Genomic DNA, 24485 nt, shown 5'->3' with positions numbered 1-24485 from the left:
CAACACCGGCTATTGCATTGGAGTTACAAGGGTTTTGCGAACAGTTTCCAGTCAATAAACATCCAACAATTCCAAGTTGCAACAGCAAAGGAACGAGAGAATCAAAAAGTGGAGAACTATGTTCGAAACAATCGAAACATCCCGCACAGTGTTTCATTGATTTACTTGATAATTCAATAGTTCGCTCGAGCGTATAATGAGGATATTATCTTTCGAAAAATTCAGAAGGAATATTATGGAGAGTGGAAAGACGGGTTTAATAAATGCAAGGATATTTCAAAAGTTTCAAGATTAAAAAACCCGACGATATTTTTAGAGGGGAAGTTGGAAAAACCGCATACAATGTTAGTCTTGAATAATGATTCCGTTTAATTAAAAATTTACACATTTTATACCGTAAACTTTGACAATTTATTTCAACCTGATTAAAACTAAAAATACAAATTAAAGGTTTTAAAGGTCCTTACAAACACAAGTCTAATTAAAGTCTGATTTTTTCTCACTTTAATTAGGTAATTTTTAATTTACAAACTTTAGTAAATTAGCTTAAAAACCAGTGCTAAAGTTAATTAGCATAAGCAAATTTTATATTTTAACTGAACTATGATAAGAAATAAGGTGTGTTGTTATAAGCAGCCTCATTTATTTTTTTAGAATTTAATTAAAATTTTTAACAATTTTTGTTCACAGAGATTACTGATTGGAGAATCAAATAATTTACTTAAAGATGTATGATTATTTAAAACTGTCTATATTTTTTACTAAAATCTCCAATAAACAAAACTTTATTTTATTATTATTATGCACCGACGCGCACTCAGCGCAATTCCTAGTCACGAAATTTTTAAATAATGGCAAAACCGTATAAATAAATAACAAGTTATCAAAAAAGCACTAACGTTTTTAGCGATTACTAAAGGTTTCAGGTCAAGCTAAATTCGGCCTCAAATCGTGTCAACTGTTAACAACAGTTAAAAATTCATTGTTTTATTATAGATTAGACAATATTTCGCAATAATATCCAGTAGATTTTATCTACTTTTTCTACAAACTTCTATTATGTACCAATATAAATTTTTCCGTACAATTTATAAAACTTAATTATTGTCCATTCTAAAAATGGTATGCACGACACCCCGTCGCGAAATTGTGACCACAACACATTAAAGCGACACGTCGAAACAAACTACCAAGAGACACGGACGACCGTTTTAAATCATTCTGGATAATTAATTGGTCGTGGTTTCAGTAAAACGAAACGAAAAAAAAACAAATTTTTATGGTTACAGTTTTCTATCATTTTTTGAGCGGTGGTGGCATATTATTAATACCATTTAGTAAATTGCTAATTCAGTAACTTATTTTATTGTCTAAATAACAAATCAAAAGTTATTCTAAGTATATATTAAAACAACTTTTTTTAGTTGTTAATACTCGTATGTAGAGTTATGTTTGAGATAGGTACCAAATATTACTCCACTTACTTACCCAACTTAATTTTGTATTAGGATCATTTTATATTATTTTTATTTAATAATATCTTCTTATTTTGTAATTTATTAACAATCAATTAAGAGTGGTAAATGCGTTTTACCGGTAGAGGGTAATATTTACCTGAGACCGGTAGTACTACCCGAGATGTTTATACTACTTTTTGCTGGATCGATTAGTTAAGTAACTGATTAATAAAAATACATATTTTAAAAAACTACACTCCGAAAATATAAATTTTGTTAATTGGGCTAATGCGCACTTGTTATGAAATTGAAGAAAACAGTGTTTTTCGACTTAAATAATAATGTCCGAATAAAGTATTATTCTTAGAAAGCGAATATAACGAAATCGGATATTTTTTGCCATCGGTTGCAATTCAATAATTCCTGAGAAATTAAAACTGAAGTTCAAGAAGACATTGATTTTTGTATTTTCAATATGAATACAGAGTTAACCTAATAATGTTTTGTCTTATTTGCATTTTTTCTCCATCAATCATCAATTTCCCGTTCTTATCACTCGTTTACAAAACCTGTTGCGTTGCTCAAATAAATTTCCTCATAACTTTTTACTCTCACATGTGACTCAAAGTAAGATTCTTTTCAAATATTTAAAATGTAAAAATTAGACGGATTAATGTTGTTAAATTATGGAGTTAGAGTAGGTTTATTAAATCATTCCGAATTAGTAGGGAAAATTAGTTGGTAAAAGTGGATGGAAATGCGTAAATTTGGGTCACCTTGACCGCCTCGAAATTCTACACGTGTGCCAAATAAGCAGAGACCTGAAATTAGTTGCGTCCCAAGGCTTGAAGAAAAGATATTCAAAGGAATACCTAATAGCTATTCGTTAAAAATCGAGAAAAAGGACCTAATTTATCTGAATTATTTGGAGTAATTTGAGTTGTTTTTTGCAATGTTAAAATTTAGTTTTATTTTTATAAATGTATAGTTAAAGCACGGTTTAAAAATTCAGACGATTTCAAATTGTTGGTTTGAATCGCAGGAGCGACCTTCGAGAATCCTTCGAGCGTGGAGTTTGGAATGAGGCAACGTTAACACACTTCATTGCGTTACACGGTTTGCGTTTATTAAATTTCAACAAGGCATTTCATTCTTTGCGTACCAGGATTTACGTGTTACTTGAGTTGACAGTTTAACTCAACACTGCACAATTTTTCTCCTAAAAATAGATCGATTCGCATTCTGAATAAATCTGAAAATACTGACACTTCAAAATTACAGACTAGGACTAAAAGCCTATAATTTAATTTATTAATACATTTATCAGATCTCACATGCATTCGATATTATTTTCACTTTAAAGATAGTATCACACAAACGGTAATTATACTCATTGTGCATCATTGGGAATGACCGGGTGTAAATTTTTATTAGCGACTCAACGGATTTAGAGGAAATTGGATTAGAAACTGACACGAACAGAAATTATTCTCTTAATGAAACTTTAATGTCATAACCCACCCTAATGTAGCTACTAACATTCGGTTAACCAACGCAAATATAAAATTAATGCCACACCAACAATTGTTGTATTTCGAAGCTTTACTTTACTGCTTGTGTTTTGTTTTTTATCGAATTATTTTAATCCTGTTTCGAAACAGTTTAAATCCCAACTAAATTGTTGTGCATTAAATAAACGGCGCAGACAAAATAAAAAACAATTAATTAGGACTTGAATCAACAAACTTGAATGCATGAACATTTTGTTTATATGATGAATAAGTTATTAGTTATTATAAAACTATAAAGTGAATGCTATTTGATATAATTCAGCCTGAGTAAGTAGCATCCTTTTATGTCTAAACATACACTCATATTTTTTTCTTTTGTGTATGTAGGTATATTGAATGATCTAAAAAATGTTTTTGTAAATGTATTAGTGCCAGTGTTTTATTACTCAATGTGCTTATAAAAGAACGTATAGTGTTGTATTTTAGTCTCATGTTAATACAATAAACATTTTACTTTTGTTTGTTAGCTGTAGCCACGAAATTCGTAAAATAAGATGGAAGGCTGATTGATGTAAATTGCACGCTCCAAGGGCGCCGCCATTTGGCTCTCAAAAATGCAACCACCAGTACAGTTAAATGTTTTTGTTGCATCTGCACCTACTTGCCTACCTCAATAATAAGTAATATAAATGAATAAAACATAAATATTAGTATAAATTTTTAGTGATGCCTAAATATAATTGCTTTCGAAAGCTTTTTTCTAACTGGGAACCCAATAATCGATTGATTAAACTATTTTATCAGCGAATGAAACCAAACTTTTGTGTAAGATTCAATGATTAAATCAACGAGTTACAGAATACAGCATAATACCAAGAAAAACTAATTGGTTAAAATAACGAACTCCAAAAACATAATAAAAAGATCTTTTGTTCTATTTGTTAGTTTGGCCACGTTTGGCTTCCTTAACCTATGCAACTAACACAACACTTCATACCAACTTCACTAGGGATATTATTAAAATTCTTGAGATTTTTTCGTCATTGGTATCATTGGTTACCAAATGGTGGCGTCTAAACAGCGTGGACTTTATTGGGTGTTTGTTTATAGGTGCGTCAGCCTTTCATCTTCATTTTAGGAATTACGTGGCTATAGCACAAATATAAATTGCTTTTACAAACTTTTCATATCCGAACTACATACATTTGTCACAAAAAGTACAAAAAAATTAATTTTGCTGTAAGTTGGCATCTAAAAGCTTACTTCCTTGCTATTCCTGTAATTGTAGTTTAAGTTGAATGGCAGTCTATTTCATATGAAGTAATAAAGCTGCTTCCAATTTATAAGTTTCAATCTTAAAGTGTAGTTTCGTTTTTTGTTAAGCAGCAGTCTATTTATTTCTTGTGAGACCCCCATCAAGACATTTTCCGGAAAATATGTCTTATAAGAAAATGATTGCTTTCAAAATTTTACTTACGCCTTCAGTTTGGTTATACCAGAGTGTGAAGCAATAGGAAAATGATTACAGCAGAAGTAAGTTTAAAACTGACACTTTAATCGAAGACTCTGCGGTCTTTGTCGTAGAGACAGCGTGCTGTGGTTTGTAAGCAGAGCGGTTAGGTGTAATATTGTGTTAAGGGTGCTAATGCTTTTCCTCCAGGGAAAATCGCGTGTGGATTGTATTCCTTCAGTTGGTATTAGCCAGTGGCGGTGTTCCTCTATGCGTGATACTCAAAAGTTACTTAATTAATTTATCACTCATTTGCATTCTAACGATTTTCGGCCGCTATCTGTGTTTTTCTATGATGGAAAAGATAAGGTAAACCAGGACGCTTAAATCTTACTAACGATGTATTCCCTTAATTGCGGTGTTTGTTAAAGTGTTTGATTTTTTTCAAATAACGACTCGTTTTTGATGAGAAAAATACTATTCGTATATACAATAATAATTAGATTTAATGTTATTTAGAGCAGACTCGAGGCGTTGTTATATGATTCAGTCATTTCCTTCCTGTAAGAGTGACGTTGGGTGTAATGACAGCTTTTAAATGAGTTCACAAAATAATTCAAATTGTAGTTTCAACGAACATGTAATAAGCAACCAAACTTAGTTGAGAGAGCAAAATGTTTTATCCCAAGAGGAAACAACTCATAATGGTAAATCGATAATGCTGACGAAAACTGTAGACCTTCAAAGATTGTCAACAAAAATTGCCATAATCACGCTAAATTAGTATTGTTACAACAGGTTTTAGCAGACCAAATTAGCATATTCAAAAATTGTTTCAAAGAAAAAGATTTTTGCTTATAGCATTTTTTATTGGCAATTAATGATATAAATTTTAAGTAATTTATCATTTTCAAAAGCCATGTTAAAATCACTTTTTAAGGGCTAAGGTTGTTTTAGTAATGCGATATTAATCTCAACCTACTAAATAATCTATGTTTTAAAATTTATTAGAATCCGTTGGCAAATAACAGAGATATTAGATCAGAAAATCTTAAATAGGACACCCTGTGTTAACAGCAACATAAAAGATACGTTTAAATGCGTCACCATAGAAAAAGTATAAGATATTAGGGAAAAAGTTTTTTTTTATTCGCGCTACTTTTTCTTCGAATTATTTTTGAAACATTTTGTATGTTTCTACTTTTTTAGTTTAAAACGTATGTACAAAACTTAAGACTGTCCGGGAGTGAACGGGCAAGTTGGTTTTCAGCACTTATTATTCTTTTTCAAAAGCAACCAGCAATACACCCTAGGCAGGGTCCAAACTCAGTCTTTACCTGGGTTCGGGGGTTGGGTTAGTAAGGGTAATAAATTGTAATAAAAGTAAAAGATCAGTTCGCTAATATTTGTATGCCTTAAATTCGTGGAAGTTGCTCCAGAAATTTCTTAGAAAGCTAAATACTGTTTTGACTTTTGGATATTAAAAAAAATCTAATCATTATTATTCTAACTACCTGATAGGTTGTACATATTTACCAATTAGAAAGCTCACAGGTTCCATTTTCAATGGAAATTAAATTTTTGTATGGGGTAACAAGACATATAATTCCATAAATTAAAATTTTTACAATCGGAAAAATTACAAATTTATGCAATTGTGGACTCAAAATTTTGGACATCAAGTTATGTCAGTTCAAAAAATATCAACGTAAGCCACGCTTTAGTGTCATTATGATTGACGTTTGGATCTAAAACTTGAAAGTTTTAGTTGAAATTTATTTTTTGCGTCGATTTCCTAATACATACAATAATGCCAGCAGTTGCAGTACGTTTTTTATATAGTTATTGTTTTTTAATTATTATTTTGATTTATTGTCATTTTTATTTAGCTGTCACCATAAAAACTACAAAAATCAAAAAAAAAAAAGTTGCACATAAAGTCAGTTTTACATTTTTTGTCAACCGAATGACAAATCGTCCAAAATTCCGTGTCCGTACATCTAAATATCTAATTTATAATGCGCACTATAAAATTCATATTCTTGAGAGGGGCATTTATAATTTTTTTTTAGCTAGGTGATTTTAATTTAAAAATGTCCTTGTTTTCCATTACAATTTTTTGCCATTGACCACATTTATGGGTACCCCACTAACCGTAGAAAAATGGGAAGTTTTCATTTATAGTTATGTCTTATAAAAAGAAAAGATTGGAATAGGCCGAATCATTTTTTATGAAGAACAACGATAAATTAAAAAACAAAAACGATCTCTTCATAGATTTTTTTTTCATTGTTGCCTCGCTAAAAAACTATTTGTTTTAGAGTTCTTCTTCTATGCTAATTACATGATAGAGATGACCATAATCCGTCCTTTGCTTGGGTTGGTACAAGGGCAGGTAAAGACCCTCGATCCTCCAGAGAAGCTGCGCTGGCAACGCCTCTAGTGGTGAAAGCAATGAACTAGGAGGCATTTTTGGGCAAAATATATTTATTAATAATTTAAAAACAACAATGTTTTATTACATGGTGTTTGTTGAATTTGTTAAGAATTAATATTTTGTGATAAATACCAAAACCCTAAAACGAATCTTTAGGTCTACCGTTAAATATCGTGACTTTTACATCAATCACAATATCTCAAAAACTAAACACTTTTTTTTAAAAAAGGCCAACGTATCGGCCTCTAGGATATTCTTTTAAATTATCTTAAAAAAACAAAATTGATTACTTGAAAAATGACTGAGTAAAGTTGTTTTCAAGTTCAACATTTATGCATTTTTGTTCTTTTTTAAAAAGTATTGAATTTTTTTTAGAAAATCTCAACGTGTCGGCCTGTAGATTTAAAAAACCTTTATTTTGATGTATAATACATGGAATTCTGTTGCATATTAAGAGAGTAATCTTGTTTTCAATATACTAACGTCTCGAATCGTTGGTCGCGGACACCCGTTTTTATTGTTACAAATTTAAACAGGTGATTCACCTGTCAAAAAATATCAAAAAATATTACATAAGAGAGCTACATCCTCTGAAAGGGGTGCATCTTTTAATGGATTTTTCCAATATATCCAATAAAAGTTTGGTGTGACGGGTTTAATCGTGTTTTTGTTCAAAATATCTAATATAAACCATTGTAGATAAAATTACAAAATTTCGTACAACTAATAACCTTTTTACACCCAAACAAATTCAAAGATAAAATGTCAAGAGTTTTCCTCAGGGGCGTTCTAAACTAGGGGGTTTAGGGTAAAAAGTACCCTAACTATTTTGGCTGTTGGTTCTTGCCACTTTCACCCACAAAATTCTAAATTCCAAAGTTTTTCACAAAAAAAGAAGTTTCTTGAGTTTTTTTCGATACAACTTATCGTTTTTGAGTAAAGTTAGTTTACAATTTGTCTTACAGACTATAAAGAGGATAAAAATTAATAATCAAATTCGTTTTACCGTTTAAGACGCCCGTGATTAAAAAATTTGACATTCGAAACTTATCCGAAACTGTCTTAAAATTGAATATTCTATCATCTGTTTAAATTTGTAACAATAAAAACGAAACATTATATATTAAAAGTTTATAATCATAATATTTTATGAAATAACATGTTTGATTTAACAGTTATCTAGTTGTACTACAAAAGTGTTTACAATATCTAATAAAGCAAAAGTTTAATTTTTAATATACAGGGAGTTCGGTCCAAGTCGCCCTAAACCTACTTCTTTTTTTCAAATAGTAAATATTTAGGTAATAATAGTAATTCTTGGCTTTCTTAATAAATGTTTCAAATTTTTTTAGCACATCCGGTGTTGCCGGAATTGCTACCAAATTTAGTTTTCCAAATGGAACACCTATGTTTTTTTCCTCGAAGCAATAATAATTGACATGAAAGATACGGTAAACCACTATTTATTACACTTTGCGTAACACAATGCAATCAGAAAACATCTTAAATCTTAGAACTTTATAAGGAAATTGGTCGCGTAGCCTGATTTTTAATTTTAAAAGAAAGGTGTGAATAAAAAAATGCTTGGATACAGTTTAATTGTTGGTTTGACGAATCTAATTTGTCAGTTGATTAGCGAGTTCTTTTATGGAAACTCTTGGATTTTCTTGGACTGATAACAGAACATTCAGATTTCTATTTTCTTGTTCTTCACTAAGAACCACAGGTTTTTTAGTTTTATGAAACGAACCTGTTCGTCTCAGTTGTTTTTCAATTCGACTAAATTTCCAACGATTTGGGTGAACTCTATTTGGGTATTTTTCTCTAAACTGTCTTTCAGCTTCCGCTCTATTTTTATTGCACTTAAAAAACACTTCAAGCTGATCTACCAATTCGTCGTAGTTAATATCATCCATTATTAAAGATCTCAATAAGATTTATTGTCAAATTAGGCTTTGTCAAACTAACAATTAAACGGTATCCAAGCATATTGCTTTTTGTATGAATACCTTGACAGGTAAAATCCCCCTACGTTGAATAAAATTTTAAAACTTAAATTGTTTTCTGAGTGCATTATGTTTATATATTATATATATTTTATATATTCTAATTGTTATATTTTATTATTGTATATTATTATTATTACATATATTTTAATATGTAATATAATTTTTAATGTATTACAAAAAAAAAGTAAGTAATAGGTCAGTATAACTACGAATCTTGTGAGTGGTTCCAGCACCAGATTTTCAACAACTACACATTAAAGTAGTTTGGTTTTTTTTGTAAGTAGACAATTTTATTTTTGTATATGTAGTCCTTTGCAGATATAGTTGTAGATATTATTTGTTTATTAATTTTAATGACATTAACCTGAAAGTTTTAAACTCGAAGATGTATTTTGTTTTTTAATTCAAAAGAAATAAGTAAAACAGCACTCCTTTCACAACAAATATTTTTCAGAAAGCTTCTCAAGTCAGTTTAATCTTTCGTAAAATGTTTTCACAGAACTACTTCTCATTCTATTGCCTCACGCCTGTCATAAAGATTAAAAACTGAACATATACAATGTCACAGCATTTTCTTGACCCTCGTTCATTTATTATGCATGAGCACTTTACTTCTTTTTTAAGCTTTTGATTCAATTACTTGGTGAACATCTGAAAAAATGTTTTAGATTTGGGAGTACTTACAAAATTAATATGTAGTACATTTTACGAACTGCAAACTTTTTTGGCTTTAGTCGATGCGACACTGAGTTAATTTCGGTCATCGATCAACTCGCAGTCGCTATGACATCGAGAGCTTTTAATTGACATAGTGCTTATAACACTTGTGTACTAATTAACTGAGCGTATTGTCTTCAGCGCTTCAGTTTATGTTTGCGCTGCCAACATTGTCATAATCCATGTATTTCATTCCAAATCCCGTTGCAGCTTACATTTATGATCTCCGACAACGTGCATCTCGCACGAAACACAAAAACGAACACTTAATTAATAATAACCTAATCCCACCATTGAACATACAAACCTATTAATTTTTAAAACTGATGTCTGTGCAATTATTGGCATATTGGCATAAGCACAAACAGACGATAATTGCCTCAAAATTACATCAAAGACAATGCACTGCATAAACTAATTAACACATCCGGTGGTCAATCGTTCCATTAAATGGCTTAAAGGTAATTACATTGCTTCCCTATTCCACTATTCAACGCATGTGTCAACATCGCTACTTTTTAATAGCTTTTAATAAGATTACGTTTTGATTCGAGCGAATTTGAAGCAAATCTCGGTGTTGTTCCTTGTGAAAGCGGTGTTTGTTCAGTTTTCAGCTCCCAAGTTATGAAACTCCAACATATATCATAAGCCTGTTCGGATTTGGCCCTTAAACCTTCATTTACATACAAACTCTTGGTCCACAAATTAACATAGGTTTAATTTGGGTTGGAGAACAATAATTAAAATATTGTATTATTGTGTGAATGGTGTTTGTATTTCGTGTCAAGAGAACCCAGAAATTATTTATTAAACACTCAAATAAGTACCTCTTACATACATATTTCAAGTTGTTCATTTTCACAAAAAATTTGTTATTCATAGCAAAACCTAATAATCTTTTTACAACACTTGCAAGAGCACGCAACTGACTACTAAATGCTCAAATAGCATGGTCCCCAAAAATTCCAGATTTTCAAGATTGGAGATTAAATTTGAAAAAAGGTCGGTTTAAATTAGAATTAATAATCTAAATATAATTATATAATAATATAATAATCTAAAATAAATTACCAGGTTTATTAACAAATTTTCAATTCCCGATTTTTGTATCAACCGCCATAATTTACATAATTTTTCTAAATGCTCTAAGCAAAGTTAAAATATAATTTATACTTGTGTAACAGAATCGTTTATCATATTTAATACTAACTTTGTAGTAAATAAATCAAATGTTAAAAAATATTAGAGAAAGAATTTAAAAGAAGCCTGTTTTTATTAACGGAAATCATTAAGAAAAAAAATTGGGTGAAAAAATTAGTAACACCTTATCTTTTTAGCCATAATTTTTTTAAAATTTTTGTTTCTAAAAATTTTATAAAAAATTATCATTATGTTCTTATGTAGAATAACAAAGTTTTGCGTTTTATAGATTTTGTGTGCACGTATGCTATACTTGAAAACATTTAGCGGTACAGAGATTGTTCCCGTTTCTAAATTTTCTTAGACGATATTTAATGGCATTGTTTCAATTTAAATCAAAAATTGGAACTGCAATTTTTTTTATTAAAATTTGACAGTGATGCCAACGTTAACCAAATGCTAACTTCTTATGTTGTACGTATAATATATTCGCATGCAAAAAATACAGCTTGAAAAGAGTATTTTGTTATTAATATTACATTACCCTGTATGCATTAGCATACAGAAGAAAAAATTGTTTTAAATTAAAACGTTCCTTAGAAAATTTAAATTCTTGTTATCTTTTTATTATTTAAATAAATCCCAAACAGTCTGCTACGACTATTAACTAATTTATTAAAACTTCATAAAAACATTAATTCTGATGCAGCAACTTTCCCACAACTGACCTTCTTTTTCTTTCGTATCTATCTTACTATGAGCCAAAGTAAGCAAAACGCCAACGCAGAACAATATCACAATTCGAATCATCGCCATAGTTATTAGTTCGTTTGGCATTAACCACTCGAGACACTTATTAAAAAAGTTTCTTCAACTGATTTTTTACGCTTTTCACGAAGCTTTACGTCACATTATTACTTGGAACTTGTGTTGTCACTGAAAAAAAATTGAAGCTTTCGGAAAGCTCGCGTAAAGTCCTGCTAGGGTTTAGACCGTCACTTTGTAACGAGCTTCGCGAAACGACTGCAGATAGCGGAGCTTGAAAGCCCTGAGAAGTTTTGGGCATGCGCCTGCTCTATGATAAGGGTTCAACATCGCTGATCAGATATTTGTTTATTTAGTTTCAGTGTTGTGCAATGTGAAAAAGCTTTGATGTCATTTATTATTAGTACCTGCTTTCCTTCCTATCACTTGCTTTCTTCATTATTGAGTCGATGTGGAGACGACGATACATGGTTAAAGAAATTTGGTACTAACTTCGTCTTTCTATAAAATTTCTCGTCAATTAATAAAAATATGTAAATAGCTGTTTTAAATTTAAATTTTAAAATGAAATAAAATGTGAACGGATCTCTCTTTATGCATTTTATATTTGAAGTACTTAGTTATTTACATATTTATTTAAATATTTATTAGATACATACAGACAAATTTAAAATTAACAATATTGTGAATTCTCTAACCATAGTTGATATTATGTATGCCCTGCTCTTACGTTGTTACCGTAATCAAAGAAAGTTTAAGTTATATTGTTACATTTTTGAAATGTTGAAATTTAGCTGAAATTTAAGTTTAAAACCAAAAGCTGTATTTTTTATGCAATTCAAGGTAAGAACTTCGTAATAGAATTGGATTTAAAACATACACCATAATTTGTATTGTTAGGTACACTGGCGGACAGTAAAATCGCGTACATATTTTTTTGCTGGATTAAATGGCCGTTAGCAGGACATACACTTTGTCAGCGTCAAATAGTAAAAATGCGGAAACTTATTTAAAATTAAAAAAAAAAAATTCTTATACTGTCTAAACTGAAGGAAGGCTATAGCCCCGGTTATAGCATAAAAGCAGTTGCAGACTAATAGATTTCAACAAAAGCACAATTTTAAGAGTGAAGAGGAGATGTAATCAAGAAAAAAAAACAATCTCTTTTCTAAAGATTCTTTAAAATTTCAGAAAAGACAAATTTACATATTGAGAAAGAACAAATGTGTTACTTAATTTTTACAATGTACGCAATTATATTGTTCCCCACTATAAATGAAACAATAGGAGACAATCAGCAAAGTAGCTGACCTCTGGTGTCAGGCTAGAAACTATCCAAATAAGAGAAATAGTAAATTACAAACAAGGTGGTAAATATGGCATTACCTCTAGTGCTCATGTATACGATCGAGAGGGGCCAGCCTTGTGATCGGATAAAGCACAAGGGGTAATGCCATTACCACCGAGGTTTTGTATGCTATTTTATTCACAATCACATTATTTTTAGTCAAAAGTTTTAATTTAATAAAATTGTAACAAAGTTAAGATTCAAACGTGGTAGGCCATCTAAATTGTATTTGATTTTTGCCATTTCGAAAATGTCAAAAAAGTATGGAAGTATTGTGTGAATCTGATACTAAAATTGTTGAAATGGAGTATTGTACTCCTCCAGAGAAACTGCTACAGAAACAATTGGAAACAAATTTAGAAAAATATTATGCGTAACTTGACAATTTAAAAGAAAAAATTCCCGGTATTGTTGTAATGTTAATATTGGCAAACAGGTACAGTTTGAGACAAAATACTTTGGTCGTCACTTTTCTGACACTTTAATGTAATTCAAGCTTTAACGTTACAATTTCAAATTAATGACAACAACTGTATTTTCCTATCAAAAATATGTCCAACTTGTCAACTATCATTGACAGTAGCTAAAAATAAGGTTAACAGTCCTAAAGCATGCTTTACAATTTAATGTCGCTCAAGTGACATTGACGACCAAAGTATTTTGTCTCCAACTGTATATTACCGCCCAAGGGATAAAGTAATATCGATATTACTGCTCACAGGATTCAAGGTTGTGTCTCTCAACCTTTAAAAGGTTAGTAGGTAATCGGCATAATACACTAGTGATTGTGAATAAACATATTTTGACCATATCAATTTTCCAATTTGTCAATTTGACAAGTCAGTTCAAATACGAGTATGAGTACTTGCAAGCCTTTTTGCTCTGTACCTCATTGAAAAAACTATGTGGGAGGGTCTATTTCAATGCATTACTTTTTAAAATAGAAATTTCAACTTTTGGCATTATTATTTTAAATAAAAAATTACTTTTAATAGTTATTTATTATACAAGCGGATAAAGTGGCCGTTCAATGAGCTGTTCGTTTAACCGCGCAAGCTGCGCAGCAGCGCGCGCGTTAATAACTGCGAATTAACCGGACACTTTATCCTGCGAGTGTAATACAACATTTTATTCGATTTTGCCTTATAAACCTTTCTATTTTAAAGATAAAAATATCAGTCATCAAATCGTCAGACATTTACAAATTTCATAATTATCCTGATTCCTATGCGGCGACCATAACAACGACTTGTTTTTCATGTGATGCCATACTAATAGATAGTTATGGAAGCATGAATTTCGAATGTGCAACAGTTCAAAATCGCAACATTTGTATTGTTGCTAAAATACCGATTGAGGAACTTTAGAATCTGATGCGATAATCATGTTTATTGTAATTTTAAATAAAAATATTGAATGTTTAAAACAGCGGATTAAAATTTTTAATGCGCCGATTATTGACGTTTTAATGCGCTGCTTAAATAAACAAAATAAACAATGACTTTAATAGTTTGATTTGACATAAATAAACGTCCTTTTATAAGGCAAAATCGAATAAAAAACGTTAGTTGTCAGATTTAATAAAACTTTTAAGTCGTTACAAAAATCCTTCAAAATCTTGCTAAAACGTCGCCGCGCCGCGCCGTAGTCTAAGGTACGCGCTAAAATTAGTAAAGAAAACATCTGACACATCAACTGAAAATTATTCAAATGGGGAAAACATTGATGGTTTGGTACCAAGTATTAGTGGCTGATTTTCCGCTATACATCATTCCCAAAATATTGCTTACAATAAACTGTTTAAGTATAACCAAAAAATGTAAAAATAATAAAATTATGCTTGTGTTTTTTAGTGGTTTTTATAATCCAGTCTATAAACGCAAAAATTTAATTTAGCCCGGCGCATCCACCAAAAGTTACAATCAGTTTATACACAAAATGGTGAATTAATTTAAATGCTGCATTTCAGTAATTTTTATTTTAATCAATTATTATTATAAATGTTTTTTATATGTTATTGTATCTAAAACATTAATAAATGAATTAAGATAGTGTTCCGCAGCAGTTTTTGTAATGCAGTTACATGGTTACTTACTTGTAGTTTCGGCAATTGTGTTCAAAGTACCGTGCAATCAAAAAAAAATTAGAGTAGGCGTCGGTTAAATTCTACAGTTGGCAACACATTGGCTGTGAATCTGAGTTGGAAATTTTCCACACAAGTTGAAAGTGAAAATGACTATTCACCGTTTTTGTCTTGTACAGCCTTTTTGTAGTAACTTGCAACAATAAAAAATTTCTGCTTAAAAGTGAACATTATTTCACTTAAAATGAATAAAACGCAAACTAATAAAAGTTTCCGCTGACATTTGATGTCAAAAATCAGAATTGTCATCTGAAGTACTTTAATCACCACCTACTCTAATTTATTATTTTTTTTGATCGCACAGTATGACCAAAATAAAACACACACATAAAGAACAACTATCGACCGATCAAGATAATTTGTAATAGAGTTATTCTTGGATCCGAAAACGTATGTCTGTAAAATGTCAAGTAAAATGACAAGTCGAAAGTTAAATTGGCATAATCAAAAAAGGTGATGATTATAATAACTAAATTTATAATTTACCTTCAAAAAAGAACGGTCCAACTCATATTATTATACTGCGACTAATTCCTAATTGCCGTTTTACCCTACGACTTGTCATCTTATTTGACGTTTCCCGTGAAGTTAGACATACGTTTTCGGACGCAAAGATGACTCAATTACAAATTATCTTAATCGCTCGATAATAAACCTTTAAGTAAAAAAAACAATAGTAGCCTCAAGGTAGCATCGTGATAGCGACTTAATTTTTGTCAATTGTTCCTCTCTCTGTACGACAGTATTTTCAGTATTATCATTTCCCTCACCTTCTGAGCAATCCTAAGTCGCGCGAGGCGTGACAATAGATATAATTTAAGACAGGAAAAGAAAAAGTTAAAATACAGAAATTATTTAAATTATAAAGTTGTTATCAACAAAAAAAAAATATCTATATAATTTTTGTGGCTGACCCAAAAATAAAATTGTGCTTTTTTAGATCGTCCTGTTTTGACCTTCAACTAATTATGCTATCAAACACCTCGTCATTCCACTTATTCTTTTTAGTTGTGTCTTTGAAAAGAATATTCTCTTGTTTCTTTCTTCTATGACATTTTTATCTTATTAGACGTGTCAGAAACGACATAACTTCTAACATTACGGATCAATTTACCGTTCTTTCTCAATATTTTATTAACTCTAACAAGTAAGACTTTCCTCCTGACAAAAACGCCATCAATTATTGACATAGAAAAAATGATTATAATTATACAAAACGATCCAATTTAGATAAAAAAAATATCAAACACTCAGCACGTGTTTTCGCACTAGAATTAGAATTAGGTAAAGGGATTGTATGTGGTTACAATATCAATCAATAGAAGACCCTCCTCAATTGCATTCAAAGAGCCCTTACGTCGCGGTTAACCGATGTAACAAGTCCGATTACGCAAATTAAAAGTAACCCTTGTTCTAGTGATGAATGTTACCCATTTAATATTCATCTTGCACGCATTGGCGACAAAATTGCTCGTTTAATTAATAATTAATGGTAGAGCTTTACTTTCTGACAGTGTGATTGAAATAGGAAGAGTTACCGACTAGGTATTCCAATTAGTTGCAAAAATTTACACAAAACAAAATATAATTGTATTTATTTATATGAATTACGTGATACAAAGCGTAAAATAATTGCTAAAATTAAAATTAAATCGACATTAATGAATTAGTCCATCATATTTAATTGCGCTATCACATTATACAAAATTTAATTTAATTTCCTTATTAATACACCAATAATGTCACCAACGCACAATAATTCAAAAACAGATTTGTTCACCGCAGTGAACAATGAAATGTAACCCGAGTGCGGTTTTTAATTTTAAGGTGTATTGTCAACAACACTCATACCCGTTTACAATAATTCCGGTCAGCAGCTTTTATTTTTCAGAATTCGCGACATCATTCCAAGAGCCCCTCGGGACATAATTAAAACTTACGCTCGCCGTAATTGGAAAATTTCGCAACGGTTAAATACCTTTGAATATCTTGTCGGCTTTATAACACATAAACATATTTGAAAAATAAGCCAAGTAGCTTGTTAGTCCATAATATAAACCGAAGTAATAGATAATAATTTTGTAATAAAACGTCGGCACGCGATAAAAGATGAATACAAATTCAAAAGTTCGTAAAACATAAAATTCATAATAAACGAGCTTCGTTTAGACAAAAAGCGGCAAAAATAATGTCGTCTGTCATTGCGAATAAATGTGTCGCTATAGATCACGCGATTTTTTTTTCCAAATAGTAAAAATAAGATAAAATCCCGTCGCAATTAATTGTACGTGATTATGCGTACAAAATAGACATAAATTCGGCCATTATACTTGAAATCGGCGCCTGAAAACAAAGCACATTAAATCTGCACAACGATAAATTAGTCCCGTAATGCTGCAGTAATTCAGTTAGCTGATCGCACGTCCATCGTTTCGCTGGCATCAATCTGGATTAACTTTACACCTATACTTAATTTTGCTTCCTCTGAATAACAGTTTCCGGCCTTATACCAGGCAGAATGTAGTTTTGCCTCTAATTTCAAACCAGACGTAATACAAACTGCTGACTATAAATTCTTAGCAAACGCTCGAATTAGTTATTTACTCGCAGATCTCCTCATATTAATAATTTTCAAGTATTTACCTAAATCATACAAACTGGCAATTTATCTCATATGAAATACCTAATGCCTATTTATTGTCACTGAAAAACAATTGCATTGTTGAAATAATAACTCATAATTAATGTTTATTTATACATTTAAACAATTTAAAAAAATATTTCCCTACAAAAATTTATGTTTTTAAGAAATAGACATTTTGTGTATTTAACTCTCGTATTTTTTCGGTTATATCCTTTCCAAATCGACGTTTGGTCGAGATAAAAATACCGTAATGAATTAAATAAAAGAGTCCCCGAGTGGGGAAACCAAGTTTTATCATTTGTAGTGTATTTCTGTCGAACTAAGTCCCTTCTTGTGTTCGTTGGAGCAGAAAATGGCCATCACTGCCTCCGGTCATTCAAGACACCCTTCGTTTAAGTTCGGATAAGGTCACCGGATATCATTTTGTTCTTTTTGTGCAATTTTTACGACTAAAATCATTATCTTAAACTCTAAAAAAATTATTAGTAAAATCTTACATTTTTTCTAATAACTATAGTTTCACTGTTTTGTCACATTTCATCAGTGCGTGAATTATGTCGACTTAATGTTTAAAATACTCCTGTGGGCTTTTGTAAGACACTGCAAGGGTTGCTTTTAATAAGATCAACACAAAACTTTTCAGCAATTAAGTTTTCAGGCAGCGTGTCGGCCGAGAAACTTTAAGTTTGGCATTAGGTGTGCTCAAGTTAACGAATTGTATTGACGACCTTTCTATTAGAGACGCTCGCCAGATAGAAACACAAACTCTAGGTACTCACGCTGCAAAAGGTGAAGAAAATCTCACAATTTTTACGAGAACACTTGCTACTTTTAAAAAAAACGAGCTACTCTTTCGTCTGTTCAACATTCTTTTTATTCTCTGCGTCTCTTTGGGGAAAACGCGGAATATTTTTCGGTACAGTTTGTGTATTGATTGCCCAATACCTACAAGCACACAAAAAAAGCTTTAAAAAAGATCAAGATGCTGATGTTAGCTCATGGCGTTACAGGGATTAAACAAAGAGTAATGTGTAAATAAATTATACAAAGAATGTTTTTCAAATTTTTTAATACACTATACATTGCCGTCGGTTTTTGTTATATCGAGCGATTAAGATAATTTGTAATCGAGTCATCTTCGGATTCGAAAACGTATGTCTGTAAAATGTTAAGTAAAATGACAAGTCGAAAGGTAAAATGGCATGATCAAAAAGGTGATGATTATAATAACTAAATTTATAATTTACCTTTAAAAAAGAGCGATCCTACTCGTACTATTATACGTCCGCGACTAATTCCAGCCCATTTTGCCGTTTTACCTTTCGACTTGTCGTTTTATTTGACGTTTCACGTGCAATTAGATATAAAGTTTGTTTTTTTTTTAATGGAAATGCCAAACAGTCTTAACGTTGGCACCACTAGTAAATTCATTCATGGTAATTTTAATAAAGGAAGTTGGCAGTTCCGGTTTTTTGAATTAATTTGAAAACAATGTCATTAAACGTCAACACAAAAAATCGTCTAAGAAAATTTAGAGACGAAACACCAAAAAAGGAACAAATTCAGTAGCGCTAACAGTTTTTCGAAATTTGGAAAAGAATAATTCGCAAGCAGGAAGTTAGAAAAAGGGTCCGTTAAAATGTAGACGCAATTTGTAATGCAGCTTTGCTAAACATTCTCAATTTTTAGCAAGAAATTGACAAGAACACAAAATAAACATGAATGGGAAAGAAGCTCGGAAAGAATGCAATTAAATTAGTGTCTTGTGCATCGTTTTTGAGGAACGAATTGTAAAAGTAACAATTTTGAACCTAAAGCTGAAGAAGAAAGTGCATCAACTTTGAGCTCTTTTCAATATTACACAAAAATTATTGCCAATCATCATAATACCTACTTTATCTTTTGCTAAATAACTTTTTTCCGTATATACATCCTTTTTCTTCAATGTTTTTGTAGCGAAAACCTCATTTTTGTCCACAACATTGTACTTACGTGCGGTGTGTTTCTATCAAAATTATTAGGACTGAATTCTGTCTTTAGACCTTAGGTAATGATGTTTGTCATCAGGTATTCAATTATAGCGCTTTCAAAGAGCAAACAGGCACACAAGATTCATAAAAGTCAAAATTTTGACAACATCTGAATTTGAAAACATAACCATATTTTTTTAACAAAATTTCTAAGGACAAAAACAAAGAGCAAACAAAATTTGTGGCTATGGAAACAAGCTGCTACCAATTTTTTCACCAAAATTTTGACTTGGTAATTTCAATTTAAATAAAAAACAGACTCTACGTTCTCGGATGCAAATATGACTCGATTACAAATTATCTTGATCGCTCGATATTATAGAGGATTATTATGTACAGTTGCAATTATAATTTTAGTCATAGTAATAATGCATATGTTTGTTTGTTAATGCCACAATGAATATAATGGAAATTAGTTTTATTTGCATAGAGAACCTCTTGACAAATTATTGTCATCTATAAACTGATGCAATAATTGTGTGCAACCGACCATTTGTGTTTAGATTATTGTCAACCGATAGATCACATTTGGGGCGCTTATCAAGTTATGGAATATCTAGAAAATTGTTTGATGAATCGATTTTTGAAATTTTAAATCGCAAGCAATAGTAGTTGTAGAGGCGTTTCTAATTGTTTGTTGTTTGTATCTTTATAATTCGTAGTATTGACAATTTGAAAAACCTCAAAAAAACAAAAAAAGAAATTTATTAATCCACACAATTTTTAAAAACAGGTTCATTGAACATCAAGTCGCAAGAAGCTGTCACATCTAAAAAACAGATTGATACTTAAGAAAATAGCAATTTTTAGGTGTAAATTTTAGCTATGAGCAATCTCGACAAACACAACCACTCGGAATCGTCTATAATTAGGCACTTTAAGTAAAATCTTCAGATAAATCCACCTTTTTTTATAGCGAATTTGTTTAGTTTACAGTTTTTTACAGAAATAGGATAAATAAAGGCTGTCTAGAACTAAAATTAAAAAAATTTTTAGTTATAGAAAAAACAGCAAAACAATCTACAGTTTCAGATTTTTTTATCAGTTGAAAAAACCTACTTTAACGGCTCTTATCCTTCATTAAAGTTCATTCTGTTTGAAAAATACAAAAACGAAGTTTAACAAACTGCAAAACTGCAAAATCCAATTTCCTACGTAAGTTACACAAAGGGCAACTTTTAGGTACGTGACAGCCCATTCCATTTAAAAATATCTCAATCGGTCGAAGCTTCGTCGTCGTCTTCCTAAGACCTGCATGGGCGATAAGACGACCCACCAGTTTGTCGCTTTGTCCAACTTCGTATCGATTTTGATTTCTCGACTCTATTCGAGTTCGAATTGAATTCGAATTGTTTATAAAACACTTACATTAAAAACAGAGCAACCAAGAGCAAAGCGACATTATTACAAAAAAATGAGTTTAATTGATTCGAAATGGAAGACTCAGGTGCGTTTTCTCGAGAGTGTATTGCCATCGTTTGGACCTTAAATCAAGACGCTGTCGAATGACACCATTATCAAACTCTTGAAAACTCACCCTAGCACCGTTTGATGTTATCAAGTCCGAAGTTTGTACACACCCTCTTCTCTTTGTTCTCTTCTTATTTATCTGGCCTTTTACAAGATGATCTCATCATTGCCTGTACGATGACGCCGAATTACATTACGAATAATTTATAAGCTATAAAATGTTTTCAGGTTTTCGGAAAATGCCTGCAAAAGAGTTTACGAGGTCGTATTTCTTTGCCATCATAGCCTACGCATTATTCGATCAACTATCAATCAGCGCCAGTATAAATCCCCACAATAAATCAAACATTATGATGTTTTATTAGCTTTGGAAGAACTCACAAAAAAAAGGATTATTTCCCGCCATTACTAAAACATTTCACCAGTACGCAAATATACTAGACCAAATACAAAAAAAAAACTGTTTGCTACAATTTTGTGGCAAAAAAGATATAAAAGCGTTATTAAAAGTTGATTTTCAATTCGCATATCTTTATGGAACGTAAAACATTTTAACAAACGTTAAAGTTGTAAAAGTTATCATTAGATATACAGTCTATAAAAAAAGTTTCTTTAATGCTCGAATAAAATTTAAAATGATACCTATCAAAATGAAAAAGTGAATAAAGTAGTAGGCAAATAGATATACGAATGATAAGAAGAGATTAAGAATGACAGTAGTGGTAATATGGCGAATTGACTTGAATGTGTAAAATTTTTCGCTTCTTAACTTGTCGTTAATAAAATTTCTATCGAGTAAAATTTGCTCATTTGGCGATTATCAGACAAATGACTAAGAGTCTTTGCCATCCGTTTGAATCAAATCTAATACGTTCTATTTCATTAAACGTAAATGTCGCTTTTAACACGAATTGAGATATTGGACCGGTTAACGATAAGAGTGAACTGAAACCGAAAAAGTTTAGAAGGGTGACCCACAAAAGATAGAAAAGTTTGTTTTCTCTCAGACAACAGTTGTAAATCTTCGAATGACACCTCTGGGCTTCGCCCTTTGCGAACTTTATACTCACTTTGCCAAAACACGTGTAAATAAAAACTCGCTCGTTTCTCCTCATACCAAATTGTTGTAATAAAATTTAATTGATTGGCTAGGATTCCGGTCACATGTTTGTCTATCCGAGGACGAATCAAATAGATAAAATTTAAAGGCGAAAGGAGGAACCCTTGTAATTAACTCTGGCTCTAAACCAAAGCTTAACAATCAGACATTAAAGTCAACTGAATTCTTACTTCTACAGGTTTTATAGAGTCGTTTTGTGCGCTCAATTGGATGCGGTCTTGATCTCCAAGAAAATCGAACGATAGCCACAAATTCAAATTATAAAAATAAAAAAAAAATTCTTGACTTTAATTTTACTTAATTCTTCAAATTAAAAAAAACGACGAGTGTCTTTAACTACAACAATTATGCTTAGACTAGTTTCCTGTCAAATTCGTCAAATGAAAAGAGCCTATTACAGCGATGTATGTACAAATTAAAAACATATTTATTATTTATTTAAATACATGATCTAGGAATTTTTGTGTTTTTTTAATATTTGAAAAAATATGACGGTAAACTGACCTCAAAGCTTAGATTATTAATGTATTTTGCCTATCAGACCCGAAATCCGCTTATTATTCGAACATATTTTTATAATCGTGACGCATATAAAGCTCCGCAAATCCAGATTGTAATAACCCTTCTGATGTTTTAAGCAGATTTGAGAAAACTGCGTTTGAGAAATAAACAGATACCCGAGGGTATGTTCTGCATGCATGATCAAGTACAGGGACACTTCCAGCAACCGTGGTTGTAAAACACACCGCGGGGTTTTGTAAATAACGACTTTTATTTCAGAGAAACGAGTACGTTTTAAACAATTCCATTATATTGAGGCGGAATGCGGGCCGAATGGCAACCTTTCGACCTCGATGAGGGATTAGGGCTTGAGAAAATTCATCTCTTTGCAGCCGAGGAGGCGAATAAGAAAAGGACACAACGTGACAGTGGGGCTTAGCTCGTGCGAGAATGACTTAACCCAGCTTTAAGACTACGGTCGTGTTGGATTTACAGCGATTTGACTGTGCAAATGTTTGAGGTCGGAATGACCCGCTTGAAAATTACTAAATTGGGTTTTAATAATGAACGACGTGCAGGAAGTTGCAAGTGCTTGGAACAACGTCTCAACGACGTCATTCGATTTCGAACGAAAATATAAGATAGTTTAGTTTTGCCTTGAAGAACTTTTAGCTTGTGACTGGAAAAATTCAATCAGCGGCTAAATACTGCAAAAAGAAATCTACTGACAAAAACAAAATTGAGTTGAAGAGTTTCTTTGTTTATACACAAATGTAATTTATCACAATCATGCTTTTGAGTATTCACACACGAAACAAATGAAAACAATTTCTACACCGAAAGATTCAAACGCAATGTATTGAAAATAAAATTATCTCTTATTTGTTTTTCGCTGGAAGGAAACTACTTGACTGAATTTTGCACGAGATTAAAAACCTTTTCGTTTTGTTTCACATTTGCTTCATAACTTTAAATTTTATTTATATTTACGGTAAATTGTGGCGGTTAGCTAAGTAATAGTATGGATTAAGCGAACGCTTGCGAAAGCTATTTCATCCGTAGATTCGGATAAATTACTTTAGTTAAAGAAGGGCACACCCAGCGGTTTAAATCGTAAATGTATCGAAGATAGATGTGGTATCGGTGCTACGAGACTAATCCCTCTACAAATAGACGTATAAGTTGCAGATCTTGTCTTGCTAATAGCAGATTGACGTATTAATGAAGGCATCAGGCAAGTTGCAATGCTAACATTTTATACCACTGATTTTAACTCTAAGCTAGTTGAATAAATAACAAAGCTTCAAATTAATAATACAATTTAAATGAAATGGACAGCTCGAAAATCTTGACAGCGCATGTCTTCCTGTGGTTTTTCTTTTAAACTATTAACTGATTATAATTGTTATTTATTCAACGATTTAAACACTAAGATAATTGTGTTTTGTAAAAAGGTTCAAATGTTCTTACCTCACTAAATTCAAGAAAAAAATTCTAACAAAACTAAAACTATTTTTTTTATTATACCTGCATCATAATCCTAAATTAAAACACGCTGCAGCGTGTGTAATTTGGCCTTTATAGCACGCTGAATTTTAAAGTTGTCTAGGTAACAAGAAATAGTGGAATGTCTGGACTAGAGTTCCTATATTAGAAGAGTTGGGACACTGAATGTCAGTTTTCATATTTTTCTTTTATATACGTCGGCTGACGTATAATAACAATAAAATTGGATACAAATCA

At 31.2% G+C, this 24485-nt stretch overlaps 1 protein-coding gene and 1 long non-coding RNA gene across 5 annotated transcripts in view; both read right to left on the bottom strand.

Annotated features, from left to right (window-relative positions):
• Nucleotides 1-11726, bottom strand: part of LOC123012005 (hemicentin-1-like) — a 182806-nt gene extending 171080 nt beyond the window's left edge. For all 4 annotated transcript variants that reach the window (XR_006413180.1, XR_006413181.1, XR_006413182.1 and 1 more), the window contains exon 1: nucleotides 11450-11726. Coding sequence is in view for 1 of the 4 variants with exons in the window: in XM_044409749.1 (XP_044265684.1) it covers nucleotides 11450-11558 (109 nt within the window). In the remaining 3 variants the exon portion in view is untranslated. The remainder of the gene's footprint in view (nucleotides 1-11449) is intronic.
• An 8900-nt stretch (nucleotides 11727-20626) lies between these two features.
• Nucleotides 20627-21529, bottom strand: LOC123011470. Its single transcript, XR_006413145.1, has 2 exons — nucleotides 21189-21529; nucleotides 20627-21135 (listed from the first exon to the last, which is right to left on the bottom strand). It is a non-coding gene; the product is annotated as an uncharacterized LOC123011470 (long non-coding RNA).
• Nucleotides 21530-24485: the final 2956 nt, after the last annotated feature.

This window comes from Tribolium madens, unplaced genomic scaffold, assembly GCF_015345945.1.
Source record: "Tribolium madens isolate multiple individuals breed KSU strain unplaced genomic scaffold, Tmad_KSU_1.1 Scaffold_91;HRSCAF=231;Tcas5.2_LG7, whole genome shotgun sequence".
NCBI classification, from domain to species: Eukaryota; Metazoa; Arthropoda; class Insecta; order Coleoptera; family Tenebrionidae; genus Tribolium; species Tribolium madens.
The sequence above is the reverse complement of the archived record's forward strand: the minus strand, read 5'-3'. Positions and strand labels throughout refer to the sequence as shown.